Source organism: Danio rerio, chromosome 10, assembly GCF_052040795.2.
Source record: "Danio rerio strain M-AB ecotype USA chromosome 10, GRCz13ab, whole genome shotgun sequence".
Lineage (NCBI taxonomy): Eukaryota > Metazoa > Chordata > Actinopteri > Cypriniformes > Danionidae > Danio > Danio rerio.
In genome coordinates, this window is record NC_141030.1 from 10,999,163 (window position 1) to 11,013,092 (window position 13,930).

The 13,930-nt window shown below is 38.5% G+C and overlaps 2 protein-coding genes across 2 annotated transcripts in view; one reads left to right on the forward strand and one right to left on the reverse strand.

Annotated features, from left to right (window-relative positions):
• Nucleotides 1-9,325, reverse strand: part of dbh (dopamine beta-hydroxylase (dopamine beta-monooxygenase)) — an 80,337-nt gene extending 71,012 nt beyond the window's left edge. The window contains exon 1 of the mRNA XM_087268838.1: nucleotides 9,084-9,325. Within this exon, the coding sequence (XP_087124964.1) occupies nucleotides 9,084-9,131 (48 nt within the window). The 5' untranslated portion in view covers nucleotides 9,132-9,325. The remainder of the gene's footprint in view (nucleotides 1-9,083) is intronic.
• Nucleotides 3,033-13,930, forward strand: part of fam163ba (family with sequence similarity 163 member B, genome duplicate a) — a 69,302-nt gene continuing 58,404 nt past the window's right edge. The window contains 1 exon segment of the mRNA NM_001447123.1: nucleotides 3,033-3,854. The gene's annotated coding sequence lies outside the window, so the exon portion shown is untranslated.

Below are 13,930 nucleotides of genomic sequence, written 5' to 3' on the forward strand. Positions count from 1 at the left end.
AACTGAGACAATAGTGTCTCCAAAAAATAACTCCAATAACTTTTTCAAGAGTTCACACTTAGCTGATGATTGATAATAAAGCATATTTGGCATGCAGTCCCAGGAAAGAGCCCTGAGCTCAGAATATCTTCGAGCCTGGGGCTCCCTCATGTTTGAAGGGCGAGAGGTAGGTCTTGAGAACTTCTTTGCTTGTGAACGTGCAGAGATATATCTGCCTAAGAGTTGTCTTAAGATGCTATTTTGGAGTAGTCAATTTACTTAAGGTGTACAGTATGTCTTTAGACGGTGGGAGGAAACCAGAAAACCCAGGGAAAACACGGTGAGAACATGCAAACTCCGCACAGAAACGCAGACTGGCTTGGTCCAGCGGCGTTCCTGTTGTAGGGCAACAGTGCAAACCACTGGGCCACCGTGCCACCCTATCAGAGAAGGGTAGTAGTAGGGGTGGAAGGGGGGATTCTTTAAGAGAAAGATTACTGGAGTGAAAAGCTCTGGTTATTTATAGTGTGTCGGTATACATCTGATTGGTGCAATATACTGAGCTGATGCGGTACCAGCTGTGTTCATTGATAAGCATGTGATCCTCTCAAAATTAGTTGATAAATAAACCAAACTTAAAATAGTATTCATTTATTCATTTTCTTTTCTGCTTAGTCCCTTTATTAAACTGGGGTCGCCACAGCCGAATGAACCGCCAACTTATCCAGCACATGTTTTTACACAGGATTCCCTTCCAGCTGCAACCCATCACTGGGAAACTTTCATACAAACACATACACTACGGACAATTTAGCTTACCCAATTCACCTATACCACATGTCTTTGGACTGTGGGGGACACTGGAGCACCAGGAAGAAACCCACGTGAATACGGGGAGAACATGCAAACTCCACACAGAAATGCCAATTGAGGCTCAAACCAGCGTATTGTTGCACACATTTAAGGTTCTTGTGTTTTTCATGACTTTTTCCCCATGTTTCCATGTTCCTTACGTGTTTGTTTTTTATAATGTGATCCCTTTGTTCTGCGACTTATGTCAACGTTTTTTATGCAAGAGAAAGACTGTGCGGGTGTAATTCTCAACGGTAATCGCTCCAGCAAAGAATTATATGTGCTGTTGACTATAAACAGTTTCTTGATGTTCAGTAGTTTCACCTGTGTTTCTCTCCATGTTTGGTATAAGTTCAGTTATGTCCTGTGTATTTATATCCCTGTGTTTCAGTTAGCTCTTTGTCTGGTCTTAAATCCCATTCTGGACGTCATTCCCGAAGAACCCTGTGCTAAAATAGCTGTAATTTACTACAAACTACATTTTAAAAACATTTTAAACTTGTAAAACTCATTCTTGATCACATTTGATGATGATTGATGATCACAGAGAGTTGATCAGATCTTTTAATCCCGGTTGCTTTGCACACGTCCTGTCTTGTTGATGTGATTATATAAGTTACTACAGAGACATGTTAATACGTGGCTGTCAATCAATTTGGTGGGCGGGGAAACTGTACTCCTACGTCACGTTGTGAACATTCAATTCTTCTGTATTTCTATAGCGCACAATGTAGATTTTGTCAAAGCAGGTTAACATAGAAGATTATATTAAATTGAAACAGTGTCAGTCCAGTTTTCAGAATTTACTATGACTGCGGACACACTATACTTGCACACAGTTCTGTCCAAACAGCTTACAACAGATGATTTTCATCAAAGGTATATATCCTTTAAGTAATATTGTTTATCATGCTAACTGCCCAGCAAACACAAAATGGATTTTTCCGAATGGTTCTTGTTTGATTCCCGTTTTGTTTTTTGTTTTTTTCAAAACCAAATGAGAACATTTTATGAATGTTATCTGTGGGTTCTTGACTGGTAATCAAAAACTAACCTTACAAGTCTTTTTTCTTTTATTTGTTAACTTCAAGGGGGCGAATTTTATGAGAATGTTCCTCTTATACCTAAGAATGTTTTATTGATGTTTCTGGCTAATAAACAGGAAGTAGCAAGAAACTGATGTTAGCTGAGTATGTATTTCTTCATCATCCAGTCTGAATTTAGACTAGGAACTATCATTTCATGAAGGGTATTGCTTCAAATAACTTACTTCATATAGTTTTCCCTATTTATAATATAAGATAAGAAAACATTTCACTGTTTAAACTTCTGGGGCAGCATGGTGGCTCAGTGGTTAGCACTGTCGCCTCAAAGCAAGAAGGTCGCTGGTTTGAGCCCTGGCTGAGTTGGCATTTCTGTGTGGAGTTTGCATGTTCTTTGCGTGGGTTTCCTCCGGATGCTCCAGTTTCCTCCACAGTCCTCAGACTTGCAGTATAGGTGAATTGAATAAACTAAATTGGCCGTAGTGTATGAGTGTGTGAATGTGAGAGTGTATGGGTGTTTCTCAGTACTGGGTTGTGGCTGGAAGGGCATCCGTTGCGTTAAACCAGCCTGATCTCACCAGAAAACGTAAGTAGCTTTGCTAGTTTAGTGGCTAATTCATACAAATTCTTACGAGTTAAGTTGTACGAAATTGTACGATTTTAAAAAGGAGACGTGGTACCTAACCCCACTCCTAACCCCAACCGTCATTGGGGGATAAGCAAATCGTACTAAATTGTATGAATTAGCCAGTAAATCAAAAAGTTACGAAATGCCGTAAGACTGTGTTGGTAAAACATATTGCGAAAGAGTTGGTGGTTCATTCCGCTGTGGCGACCTCTGAACAAGAGACTAAGGAAAAGGAAAATGAATGAATGTTTAACCATCCAATCAGCAATTAGTGAAAGTGTCACTTATAATCACTATTATTAGTAGTAGTGCTATTATTATCAATACAATGTTTGATAGCACATATTAGAAAACAAAAATGTTGATTTAATAAGTAACAGCATTATCTATATTATAACGTGACCTCAGACAGGTTAACAAGCAATATAACGACTTAATTGAGCAGCGAGGCGTTATCTTAACGCCTTCCAGGAGCTCTGATGAATTTATGACGCTTCTGAATTCGTTGAACTCACATCACAGTTCCTGATAGCCGCATATCGTCAGTCAGTGGCCGGAACTGTAAAACCGTCTCATCCCACTCCCGCGCGAGAGCAAATTTACAGCGCACTTCAGCTGCACGAGACAAACAGCAGCAATTATCTCGCGGGAAAGAAAGAGAGAAAGAAAGAGCGCGCGACACCAAACATACGGCAGATCGGCGACGCGAGCTCTGAGAACAAACAAGCTGAGCTTTCACAGTCCACAGTAATTTCTGGCTCAAGGAGGAGGAGGAGGAATAAAAAAGACACTGACATCTCCAGCAAATGTGAAGCTTGAGAGACGCATTGTGATATGGAGCTGCGAAGGTTTTCATGGTGCGGTTGAGGACGTTTAAAGGAACAGCGTTTAAACGACACTTCATCTTGTGGACCTTTTCTGACAGGTCATTGTTTTAAACGCCGACGTTTTTTAAATAGGACTACGTGTTGAAAAGGACTTTTGGTCGCCTCAACAAGTTTTTTTCTGCTCCGATTGACTATATGAGATCTCCGAGCTTGTCTTCTCCCTCACCTTTAAGGAACTGTTTATGAACGGTCATTCAGGATGTTGGTAACTCTGCAAAAAAGGATATAAAAAGTGGAACATTTTTCTTTTATCAAGAATTCGACTAGCGTGAGACAATACGTGTTACCACAGGGCATTTGTTGTTTTCCTATTAATTCTCGTATAAGACGCAAAAAGTCGTCGAAAGTCACTTCACGGATTCCCTAACAGTTCGTTTAAAACTCCTTCATAAAGCTCGTGCACGTCTCGTTCAAGCATCGTCACTTCTGCAGATGTGCTCTGGTTCAATTTTAACTATCGTGTAGGTAAGATTGCCAGCTTTACTGTGATTTATTTCTATTTATTTATCCACATATTGCTTTTGCTGTGAGGAAAACGAATGTGGTTTCACTATTGGTGTGTGGAATAGTTCAGTGTCCAACCTTCAGTTGGTGTTTTCATTATTAGCACTTTTAAGTTAGCCCATATAGCTTTGACTGCATCTGTAGCAGGTTGTCCTCTGTCCATGGTGCTGAAGTTATGGAAAGTTGACCTGCTGAACTCTATTCAGTTCAGTTCTGTTGGTGTCACATTGGGCATATCTTATATAGTGTCGATGAATATTAACCATGGTTTTATTATAGTAAAAGTGCTGTAATCATAGTTTTTACCTTGATTATCATTTATACTGACGGTTTTATTGCAAAAATACCATGGTTACAGTATGGTTAGTGCAGCAAAATGCTTAACTACAAAAGCAATTTAGAGTAAAAACCATGGTCATCAGAGCTCCTTTCAGGTTTATTTAGGCTAGATATTTCTCACTAGTGCTACATTATTGAGCCTAAGCTGGATTTTAACTGAAACATTATAATTCTCTGGCCTGCAATACTCAGAAGAGAGGTTAAGCAATTGAAAAGCAATTGTTTGATTTCTATTTTAAAAAAGCATGTTTGTTTTTGGATGCATCTAAAGAGATTGGTTAGGTAGTTATTCATTTTAGTATGTTTTAATTTTGTGACCAGTGAGCCAGTCAGCACAAGACTCAACCTGATTTTATCATATAACTCAACATCAACAGCCCTTGAACCTATCACTTACAGTCAAGCAGATACAGCAATCTTACATTCCTTCTAATTGGTGGATGTGATTTCCCATGACCCATGACCCCTTCAAAGGTGAAGGGATTTTTCCCCCCTCTGTGTTAGTCATGATATGTAACCTACAGGGGGATGGGCATTTCTAACGTAATAATGTTAAAGAATTCTCTCCACCCCCAGCCATGACCGTTCCTCCATCCTTTACCCTCCCCCGTCACATCTCTGTCTTTCTCTGTCACACACATATTAATTGCAAGATGCCCCCATTCCGATGAATAATGGAGAGATGGCACGTTCATTCCAAAGTGTCATCTTCAGAGGAGGAAAACTTAAAAGTGGAGGTTCTTTATTACCATTAACATGAACACACATGGAGTCTTTCAATTCAATTAAACCTTCTTAAGATTATTAGTAAAAATTGTGCTTTTAAGAATTTTTTACTCACCATGGTGTTTAGGAAGCCAAGAAATTGTTACTTTATAGCAATTAAGAGATCATGTATTCTCCCTCGTGTAGTTTTAAACCTTTATGAGTTTATTTCTTTTGTTTGAAGAATGCTGGTTGCTGGGATCCATCAACTTTTATAGTAGGAATAAAATACTATAGTAGTCAATAAAAAAAAAACTCTTGTGTTTAACAGAAGAAAGAAACTCAATTAGGTTTTTAGCAAGTGAAGGATGAGTAAATGATAGCAGAATTCTTGGGTGAATTATCCCTTTAAGAGGGAACAAGCAGTGTCACCTACACATGTTGACATCATTTGAAATGCCACTAGAATTAAAATCTTTAAATGACAATTTCTGTGCGGTAACAGTTTTTTCAACCTGATCTGGCCTTTAAAATGTCCTTTTAAATGGTGTAAATAAATGTAGTCAAGTTCATCAAGTCATATTAAGGCATGTTTTTTGCTTAAGTAGATCTGTCAAGCAAATACTGTTGTCCTTGTGGCTTTTTTGTATGGATAATTTTTTTTTATGTTTCACAGATGAACTTGAGTTTTGGACCAACATGAGGGGGATGAAGTGATATCAGAACGTCTTTCCTTAAGTCCGATTTTTAAGGGTTTAATGAGGTGGCAGAGAGAGCTTAACACTCTGCAATTTAAAAAAATACGTGCAATTACAAAAAACGGCAGCAAATTCTACAAACATTTTATGAAAACTCACTGCATTTTCTCGCAACGGAAATGTTTCAAGGAGACCCTAAAACATAGCGGACCTGGCTATTTAGGTTATTTTTATTTAGGCTAATAAATTCCGAAGACACAGAAATTGGGATATTAAAATAAACAACAAAAAAACTCACCTTTCAGAGATCACATACAACTTCACTGAGCAATAGTCACGGCACAGCGGTATCCTTTACATTTTTGGGTCTCCTGGAAACATTTCCGTTGTGTTCCAATCTTTTTGTGTTTTGCACTGCGTTTTATTAACTGTTTGTGTTGTGAGAAAATGCAGCACGTGTTTTAGAAATGTGTGCTGTCAAACTGATGAAGATCTTTTCTCAGTTAGCAGGTGTTTTTTGTAATTGCACGTGTTTTCTTAAAACAGCACGTTAAGCTCTCTTGGACATCGTATTAAACCCTTAAAAACTGACCAAAGTAGAGACGTTCTGATATCACTTCCTCAACCCCATGTTGTTCCAAACCTAACTATCTTTTATCTGGGGAACATAAAAAATAGCAAAAAGTCACAAGGACAAAAGTATTCCCTTAACAGATCTACTTAAGTAAAAAGCATGACTTAATATGACTTGATGACCTTGACTACATTTATTTACACCATTTAAAGGGCAACATAACCCCCCTCTCTCAGCAGGGTGTTTTCACACCTCTAGTTTGAAAAAAGTCAGGAAAGTGGGTGAGTCCAGCTTTGTTTGTTTAGGGGGGAGTGTTGGGGGAGGGAAAGAGGCAAGGTTTTGCATAAAAATTGGAGTTTCGGTTTGGGCAGGCGCTGATTTTCAGAGGCAAAACAACACACACACACACACACACACACACACACACACACACACACACACAGAGGAGAAAGACAGTGACTATGTTTACATGGACATCAGTAATTAAATGATTTGCCAAATTACTAAGTTGTCGACTTAAACTGCAGTTTGGCACTTTCACTTTCATTTTATATCATTTTATATCAAACGAGATATTGGATGTAAGAAACTGCTGGAAGGGTTTAGTTTTAATAGAATGATTGATGCCGCATGGTGAATGGGAGAAAAAAAAAACCCTCCGCATTTCTCGGTAACTTGGATCCACTCGGTATGTTGCGTCAGAAAGCCGTTTGTGTATAGGCCCAATCCCAATTCTACTTTTGTCCTTAACCCTTTCTCTTTCCCTTCCCCTTGGCCCTTAAAACCGAGTGTAAAGGGGAAGGGCTTCAAAATTTACCTCTAAGAATTGGGACAGCACTACAGCACCTGCACACGTCATCATGTCATCGCGATCTCTTGCTTCATATGAGATCAGACGATCGCGAATGCTGTAGTTTTTCCAGTTGCTTTATTTTTTGGTATTTATCTTCAAGACATCACTGAAGGCATATATTATGTCATCATAAGGATCTAATGTGGCAATAAGATCGTAACTATACTGTGCATTCACTCAGTGGCCATATTCTTTTATGTAAACACACCAAAACAACATTAACATTATAGCAAACACTGTAAAAAAGTAAATTCCAGCCACTACACTTTTCTGACAGGGTTTTCAAGTGTCATCAAGTGCCAGAATGTTGTGGGACTGCTATACAGAAGTTGTTATTAGGGATTATAGATACCAAATTTAGTGGTTTTAATTTATTTATTTTTTTTTAAAGCATGATGGTAAAACACGAATACGGTATTGAATATATTACAACATTTGCTTGTGTGTTGTAAAAATGTGTAATAATGACAAAAAATACTTATTTGTTGATCTCCTTACTTCCGGATGTAGCTATTCGGCCTTTGTGTCTGGTGTATTCTTGGGGAAAAAAAAAATTTCCCCTTGGTTTTGAGTGTGGTCCTGAAAAATTGCAGTTTTCTACCCCATTTCTTCTTAGCCCTACACCTTCAAGCTGAAGAGAATTGGGACACTCCTACCTCTTCACGGCAACACACAAAATGAAGGGTAGGGGTAAGGGGAAGGGCTAAGGGGTAGAATTGGGATTGGGCCAAAGACTATCCTGTCACCAAATGCGGCAAAATCCTACAGGATGGTAATAGTTTGTTTAAGATGTTTACATTCGGAGAGCAGCATTTACAGAGGATGTTTCAGCCCATAATGTTGTAGTGATATTAACGTACTGACGACCCATGTCTCTGAACAATTCTTCTTCTTCCACTTGTTTGAATTTCAGTTGGCAACACAACATAGCGTCTCTCTGCCGTCTGAACACTGTAACAGGTAAAAACAGTCTTCGAAGCTATCATGCATATTAATGAAGTTGCACCTGATTCACAATAGAGCGTGCTTATTGGCGGTCTGGAAAAACTCTTTCTCAAGAATTAATGCTGAAAGCTCAAATACATCACATTGTTCTTGCCAGTACAGACATCCAGTCTACCTGCTGGAATACACATAAGGATCTAATCGCTGTGACGTTGTTTCAAAATTTATTTTCAAACCGGAAGACAGAATTTGCTGGATATAACTCAAAAACTACCAATTTTCACTTTTTGTTAAAATATATGTGTCCTAATAATGTTTTTAGCAACGTGGGACATATCACTGTCAAAATCTCAAAAAAATGTGTTTTGGTGTTTTCTGACCCTTTAAAAAGTTTTTTTTTTTTTTTTTTGCAGCACGTCAAGTTCTCTCGGCCACCATAGTTTAACCTAAAACCCTGGATTTTTATTGCATTGCCTACACAAAAATTAAATATTTACTTTGTTTTTTTTTTCATGAAAATGCTCCTATCACATTAGCAGGTGATTGCACATGAAAGGCTATTGTGGTATTCAGAGTCATACAGTGTTTGTTTGTGTGCTTTTTTGCAGCACCCATTTGTAAAGCACACTCAGACAGGCTAGATTTTATCACCATATGGTCTGTGTGCAGAGACATTTAGTGATTTGGCTGCCTAAGGCATCATTCTGGTACAACTCTTTTTCTCCCCGAACCTTCAGTCTGCCTTTCACACCACATCTCCTTGCTACTCTTTCATTTATGTCCTTTACTGTCCACCCTTCCATCTCCTCCCCCATATCCCCTCCCCCACGCACCCCCACTCCGTTGCTAGTCTCCTGCCATAAGGCCATGTCACTTCCTGCAACCGCAGACACCAGCATGAGCGTACAACACTCGAGCCTCCCCAAGGGAAAACATGCCTTGCAGAATAAAAACATACAAAGACTGCTTCTAACAGAAGAAGCGAGCTGATGCTGCCACATCCCCCAAAAACTGCTGAAGCTGAACTGGGAAGCAGAGAAGGTCCCAGAGCAATAACAAAATGGATTATTTCTCACAGCTTTTGGTGTGGAGGGATGTCTCGTCAGGAAATTCGTCTCCTCCATGGAGGGATCGTTCAGATCTGGGGCTGCTCAACGTGAAAGAGCAGCAGGATAAGTTTCGAAGCACATAACAATTCTGTATACGCAGTGGCCGCTTGCCAGTCGGACAGGCAGAGATATAAAAAGATTAGGGCTGGAAGAAAAGTGGAAAAGAGGCTGTACTCAGCCGCCCTACAGGAATAACTCCAAACGCACACACTCTGTTATCTCACAAAAGAGTGTTTTTATGTAACTCCTGTAAACACTTTTATCTTCTTCGTGGTGATGGAAGAAGGCTGGAGGTTGTGTACACAGCGGCTACAAAGAATGACTAAGTCATATGCTCACTCCATCCCTCTAATGCACACACAGTCAGTCACCCGTGAGGCTGGAGAGAGCTGAACTCACTGTTGTTTCAGTTAAACTGAGGACAAATCCTTTAGAAATGAGTCGTACTGTCAGTTTAATTCCATTGCTTTGTATTGCTGGGCTGTTGAATGCCTCATTCCGATTGGTTGATCTTTTGAAAGACTTAAGGCTGATTTATACTTCTGCGTCAAAAGCACGCGTATGCTACGGCGTTGACGCATAGCCCTTCGCCGTGGCCATCGGCGTCACTGACCTGCACCTCTCAAAAAATGTAACTACACATCACAACAACGCGTAGCGCATGCTCTGTGATTGGTCGGCTTGGTAGCGCTGACAAGTCTGGGTGGGACTGAGAGCCGCGCGAATGGCGCAAGCTGGGCGCAAGCCCAATGGAGCGATTGTTTACAAGTGTGGAGTCCCGTGAAGGAGCTCCGGATGGAAAGTTTTGTTTTGTGTTTACCTTATAGTTAAAGTTGTTGCACGTCCTGCCTCAAAATGAGCGAGTTTGAGCCACTTGTGCATCCAGGAAGTGTTCAGGAAAAGCAAAACAGCAGCAAAGAAACTCGACACAGAGGAACATTAACACCTCACTGCCAACTAGCGTTTTGGAAGTGTAATGCGGACCAACAGAGACAGCGTGCAGAAGTATAAATGCACAGCTACGGGCGTTGCATGCACCGATGGTTACACCGGTCACTTGACGCAGAAGTATAAACCAGGCTTTATGCACACCAGGTAATGATCATGCGGTGCAATTATCGCTGATGTTTACAAAATGCTGACTAAACAATTGGCACTAATGTGAGTATGCACAATGACACACAAAACGTCAGGAACTGGATAATAACCTGCTTGTTTTTTTTGGATTGATGCACCATGGTTGATCAATTAGATTGGTACTGTTGTTCACATGCTTAATCTGCTGAAGTTACAGTAAAGCATGTCTTGGTGGCACAAAAACAGTCTAGTCGAGCACACAGGAATTGCAGGTCAAACAGGATTCAATCAACTCAGGTTCATCATTGAAAAGTACCCCTAGATAAATTTCTGTGCTGTGTGCCGCTGTGTACGCTTTTTGAGATCTCAAATTTCTTTCGTGAATGCCATTCACTCATGCTGTTCTTGCGTAAATCCACAAGAGGCTGCAGTCGACTAACTGACTGACTGATTAACTGACTGACTGACTGACTGACTAAACAATACCTCCACCCACCCCCTTCCCTAAACCCAACCAACAGTGTTTTCAAAAGCAATCCAAAAAGAAAAGCCCTCGCCTGATTTTTACCCCCCAATCGTTTATGTATAATTTGCACACTGGGCATAAATGTCAAAAAAGTAAAAAAAAAACTGCAGATACACAAGTAGTAAACTTCCTGGTGTGCACATGGGGTTTAGGTGTGCAGTTAAGGGGAAAGTTAAGTCTTTTTGTAAACAGCAAATGAATAGCAATGGTCCCGTGGCCTAATGGACTGAGAATCTGAGGTTTGTCTGGCTTATTTAGATACATGTTGAAATAGTTTCACGGTATGAGACTTAGCCCTATCATACAGCTGATGCAATAAGGCGCAAGACGTATTTTGCATGATTTGTTGCTATTTTCAGACCAGCGCAACCCTAATTTTCACGTTTTGTGCCACATTGTTTAAATAAAACAAATCCATTTGCATTTCTTTTTGGACTCATTGTTAGTGCTTTGTTATTTTGAAAATCTGAAATAGACTGTGCCTTTGACCAAGAAAATGCTGGTCTAAAGTCCAGCTCAGAGCGCGTTAGTTATGCGCCTATACAGGTCCAAACAAGACACACAGGATGTACAGCAATACACAAATAACTTTACATCTGAAAAAAAATTAAAGGAATAAAATGTCACAAAAATGATTATTTACAACATAAATATAAAAAAACACTACCCCCATGCATTCTTTATGTCTGGAAGGCTTTTTTCAGTTTATTCATGACAATTTGCATTTTTATTATAGTGTTTTATAATTAGTAGAAGTAGTAGTATTGCTTATTCAGGGCTTGAAATTGCGACCATTTTGGTTGCATATGCGCCCGAAATTTTATCTATGCGACCTCAAAATATATATGGGAGCATTTGTGCGAGTGCATAAAATTAACTGAAAAAGCCTTCCAGACATAAAGAAGGCATGGGGGTAGTGGTTTTTTTTATATTTATGTTGTACATAATTCATAAAAAAATAAATAATATTTTTTGTAACATTTTATTTCTTTAATTTTAATAAGTAAAGTAAAGAGTAAAAGTGAGGTAAAGAGACCAAATAGAGGAGGCTCGTTCTTTATCCTCTTGATGCAGAAGGTTTGTTCAACTGTGTTACAGCTAGAGAACCGTTTAGCATTTTACCACTTACAAAGTTCGTCATGTAAATAGCAAATGCGCCATGGTGCGACACAACTGACTCTTGAGGGGTATGGTAGATGAGGCTCTGATTATTTAATGCATGTTATGCTCAAAACACACCCAGAACTCATAAAGAGAATAAGCACAACCCTGTTAGACCATCTGTCAGAGCAAGCCTTTGGGCCCTATCATACACCCGGCGCAATATGGCGCAAGGCTTGACACAATACTTGTTTGCTAGTTTCAGCTTGGCGCAAGAGTTGTTTTGAGGCTTTGCGCCACGCTCTTTAAATAGCAAATGCATTTGCGCTCATATGTGCACCCATAGGCGTTCTGGTCTAAAAAGGAAGGCGTTCTGAGGCACGTTGCTATGTTGAGAAACTATAATAGATTTTTCATTAGACCAAAACAAACCTGGTCTAAACTCCAGTGCAGACTTGCGCCTCGCTTACACACTGCTTAACAGCCTACACACAAGATATAGAGCAATACACAAATATCTTTACATATGAAAAAGTTAAAATATTAAGGATATATATAGGATATAATAAGGATATATATATATAGGATATAAATATAAAGAATTAAAATATTACAAAACATATTATTTTCTAGCCTACATAAATATGAAAAAACATATCTTTTATGCCTTCTTCATCTCGGGAGGCTTTTTCAGTCCATTCATCACAATTTGCTTTTGCATAATGTTATTATTATTAGCAGTATTATTTATTATATCCATATTTATATTTGTTTTAATAAAAACAAGCTAGGATTTGCCCACCTGCAGGTTATAGACCATATGGGGCACAGCATGTGTATTTGGATATAACTCAGGTTTTTGACCACACTTCATTTTTTTGTTCATTTATTCGTTTGCTGGAAATTAGAACTGAATTTAGAAATTCACAACACAAATATTTGCGCTTAACAAACTAAATAAATTATTTATAGGCTAATTGATGTCTGACTTACATTAGACTTACATTAGTCCTTACATTAGTACATTTAGCATGGACCGTCAAAATAGAGTATTTTTTTTTTAAATAGCCAAAGTGGATTCAGACACGCCCTTAATGCTTTTGCATTATGCGCTTTAGACTGACTGACTAAACTGACTGACTGAAAACTGACTGAATGCTATATTGTTAGTGCCACTCCTTTTTGAATCACTTAATACCTACTCATTTGTAAGTTGCTTTAGACAAAAGCATCTGCTAAATGACTAAATGTAAAGGTACGTTTGCCTCCATTAGAAGCTGTCCTACTACAAAAAAGCAACAATAAGAACAAATCAAAACAAGCAAAAAAATAATAATAATAAATAAATGATTATGATTACAATTATGATAATATAATTTATTAATTATATTATTAATAAAAACATTACAATTTATAATTATTTTTTGAAGTCCAGCATCATATAGATGGCATAAAATGATGAGTGCTGTTTGTTGTCATTAAATGAAATTTATTACCAGTCAAAATGCAGATTTATTTAAATGCAGTGTTTTGTCTATTTATCAAGCAACCTCTTTCTACCCTAAACAAACACAAACTCACACAAGCACAGGAACAGATAATCACAGAGTATTGTTGTCATGCTGCCGCTCAACTTTGTCACAGCAGAAAAAAATTACATGACCTTTGTTTCAGCAACAAAGTAGTATTCTTGAATCAGTTAAAGTTGTCTTGCAGTTTTGCCACTAGTAAAGGGACTGTTGCAAAACATTGTTAATATATGTTAAATCTTTATCTGAAATCCTTCTTTTATTATTATTATTATTATTATTATTATTATTATTATTATTATTATTATTATTATTATTATTTACTACTAATACTATTTACTGTGTGTACTATGTTTATATATATCAGAAGTCATCAATCTCGGCTCTGGAGAGCCTGTGTCCCTAGAGGGTTAAGCTCCAACTTGCTTCAACACACCTGCCTGGGTGTTTCAAGTATACCTAATAACACCTTGATTACCTTTTTCAGGTGTTTGATTAGGGTTGGAGCTAAAATCTGCAGGACACCGGCCCTCCAGGAACAAGTTTGACCACTGATATATATGTATATATATATATATATA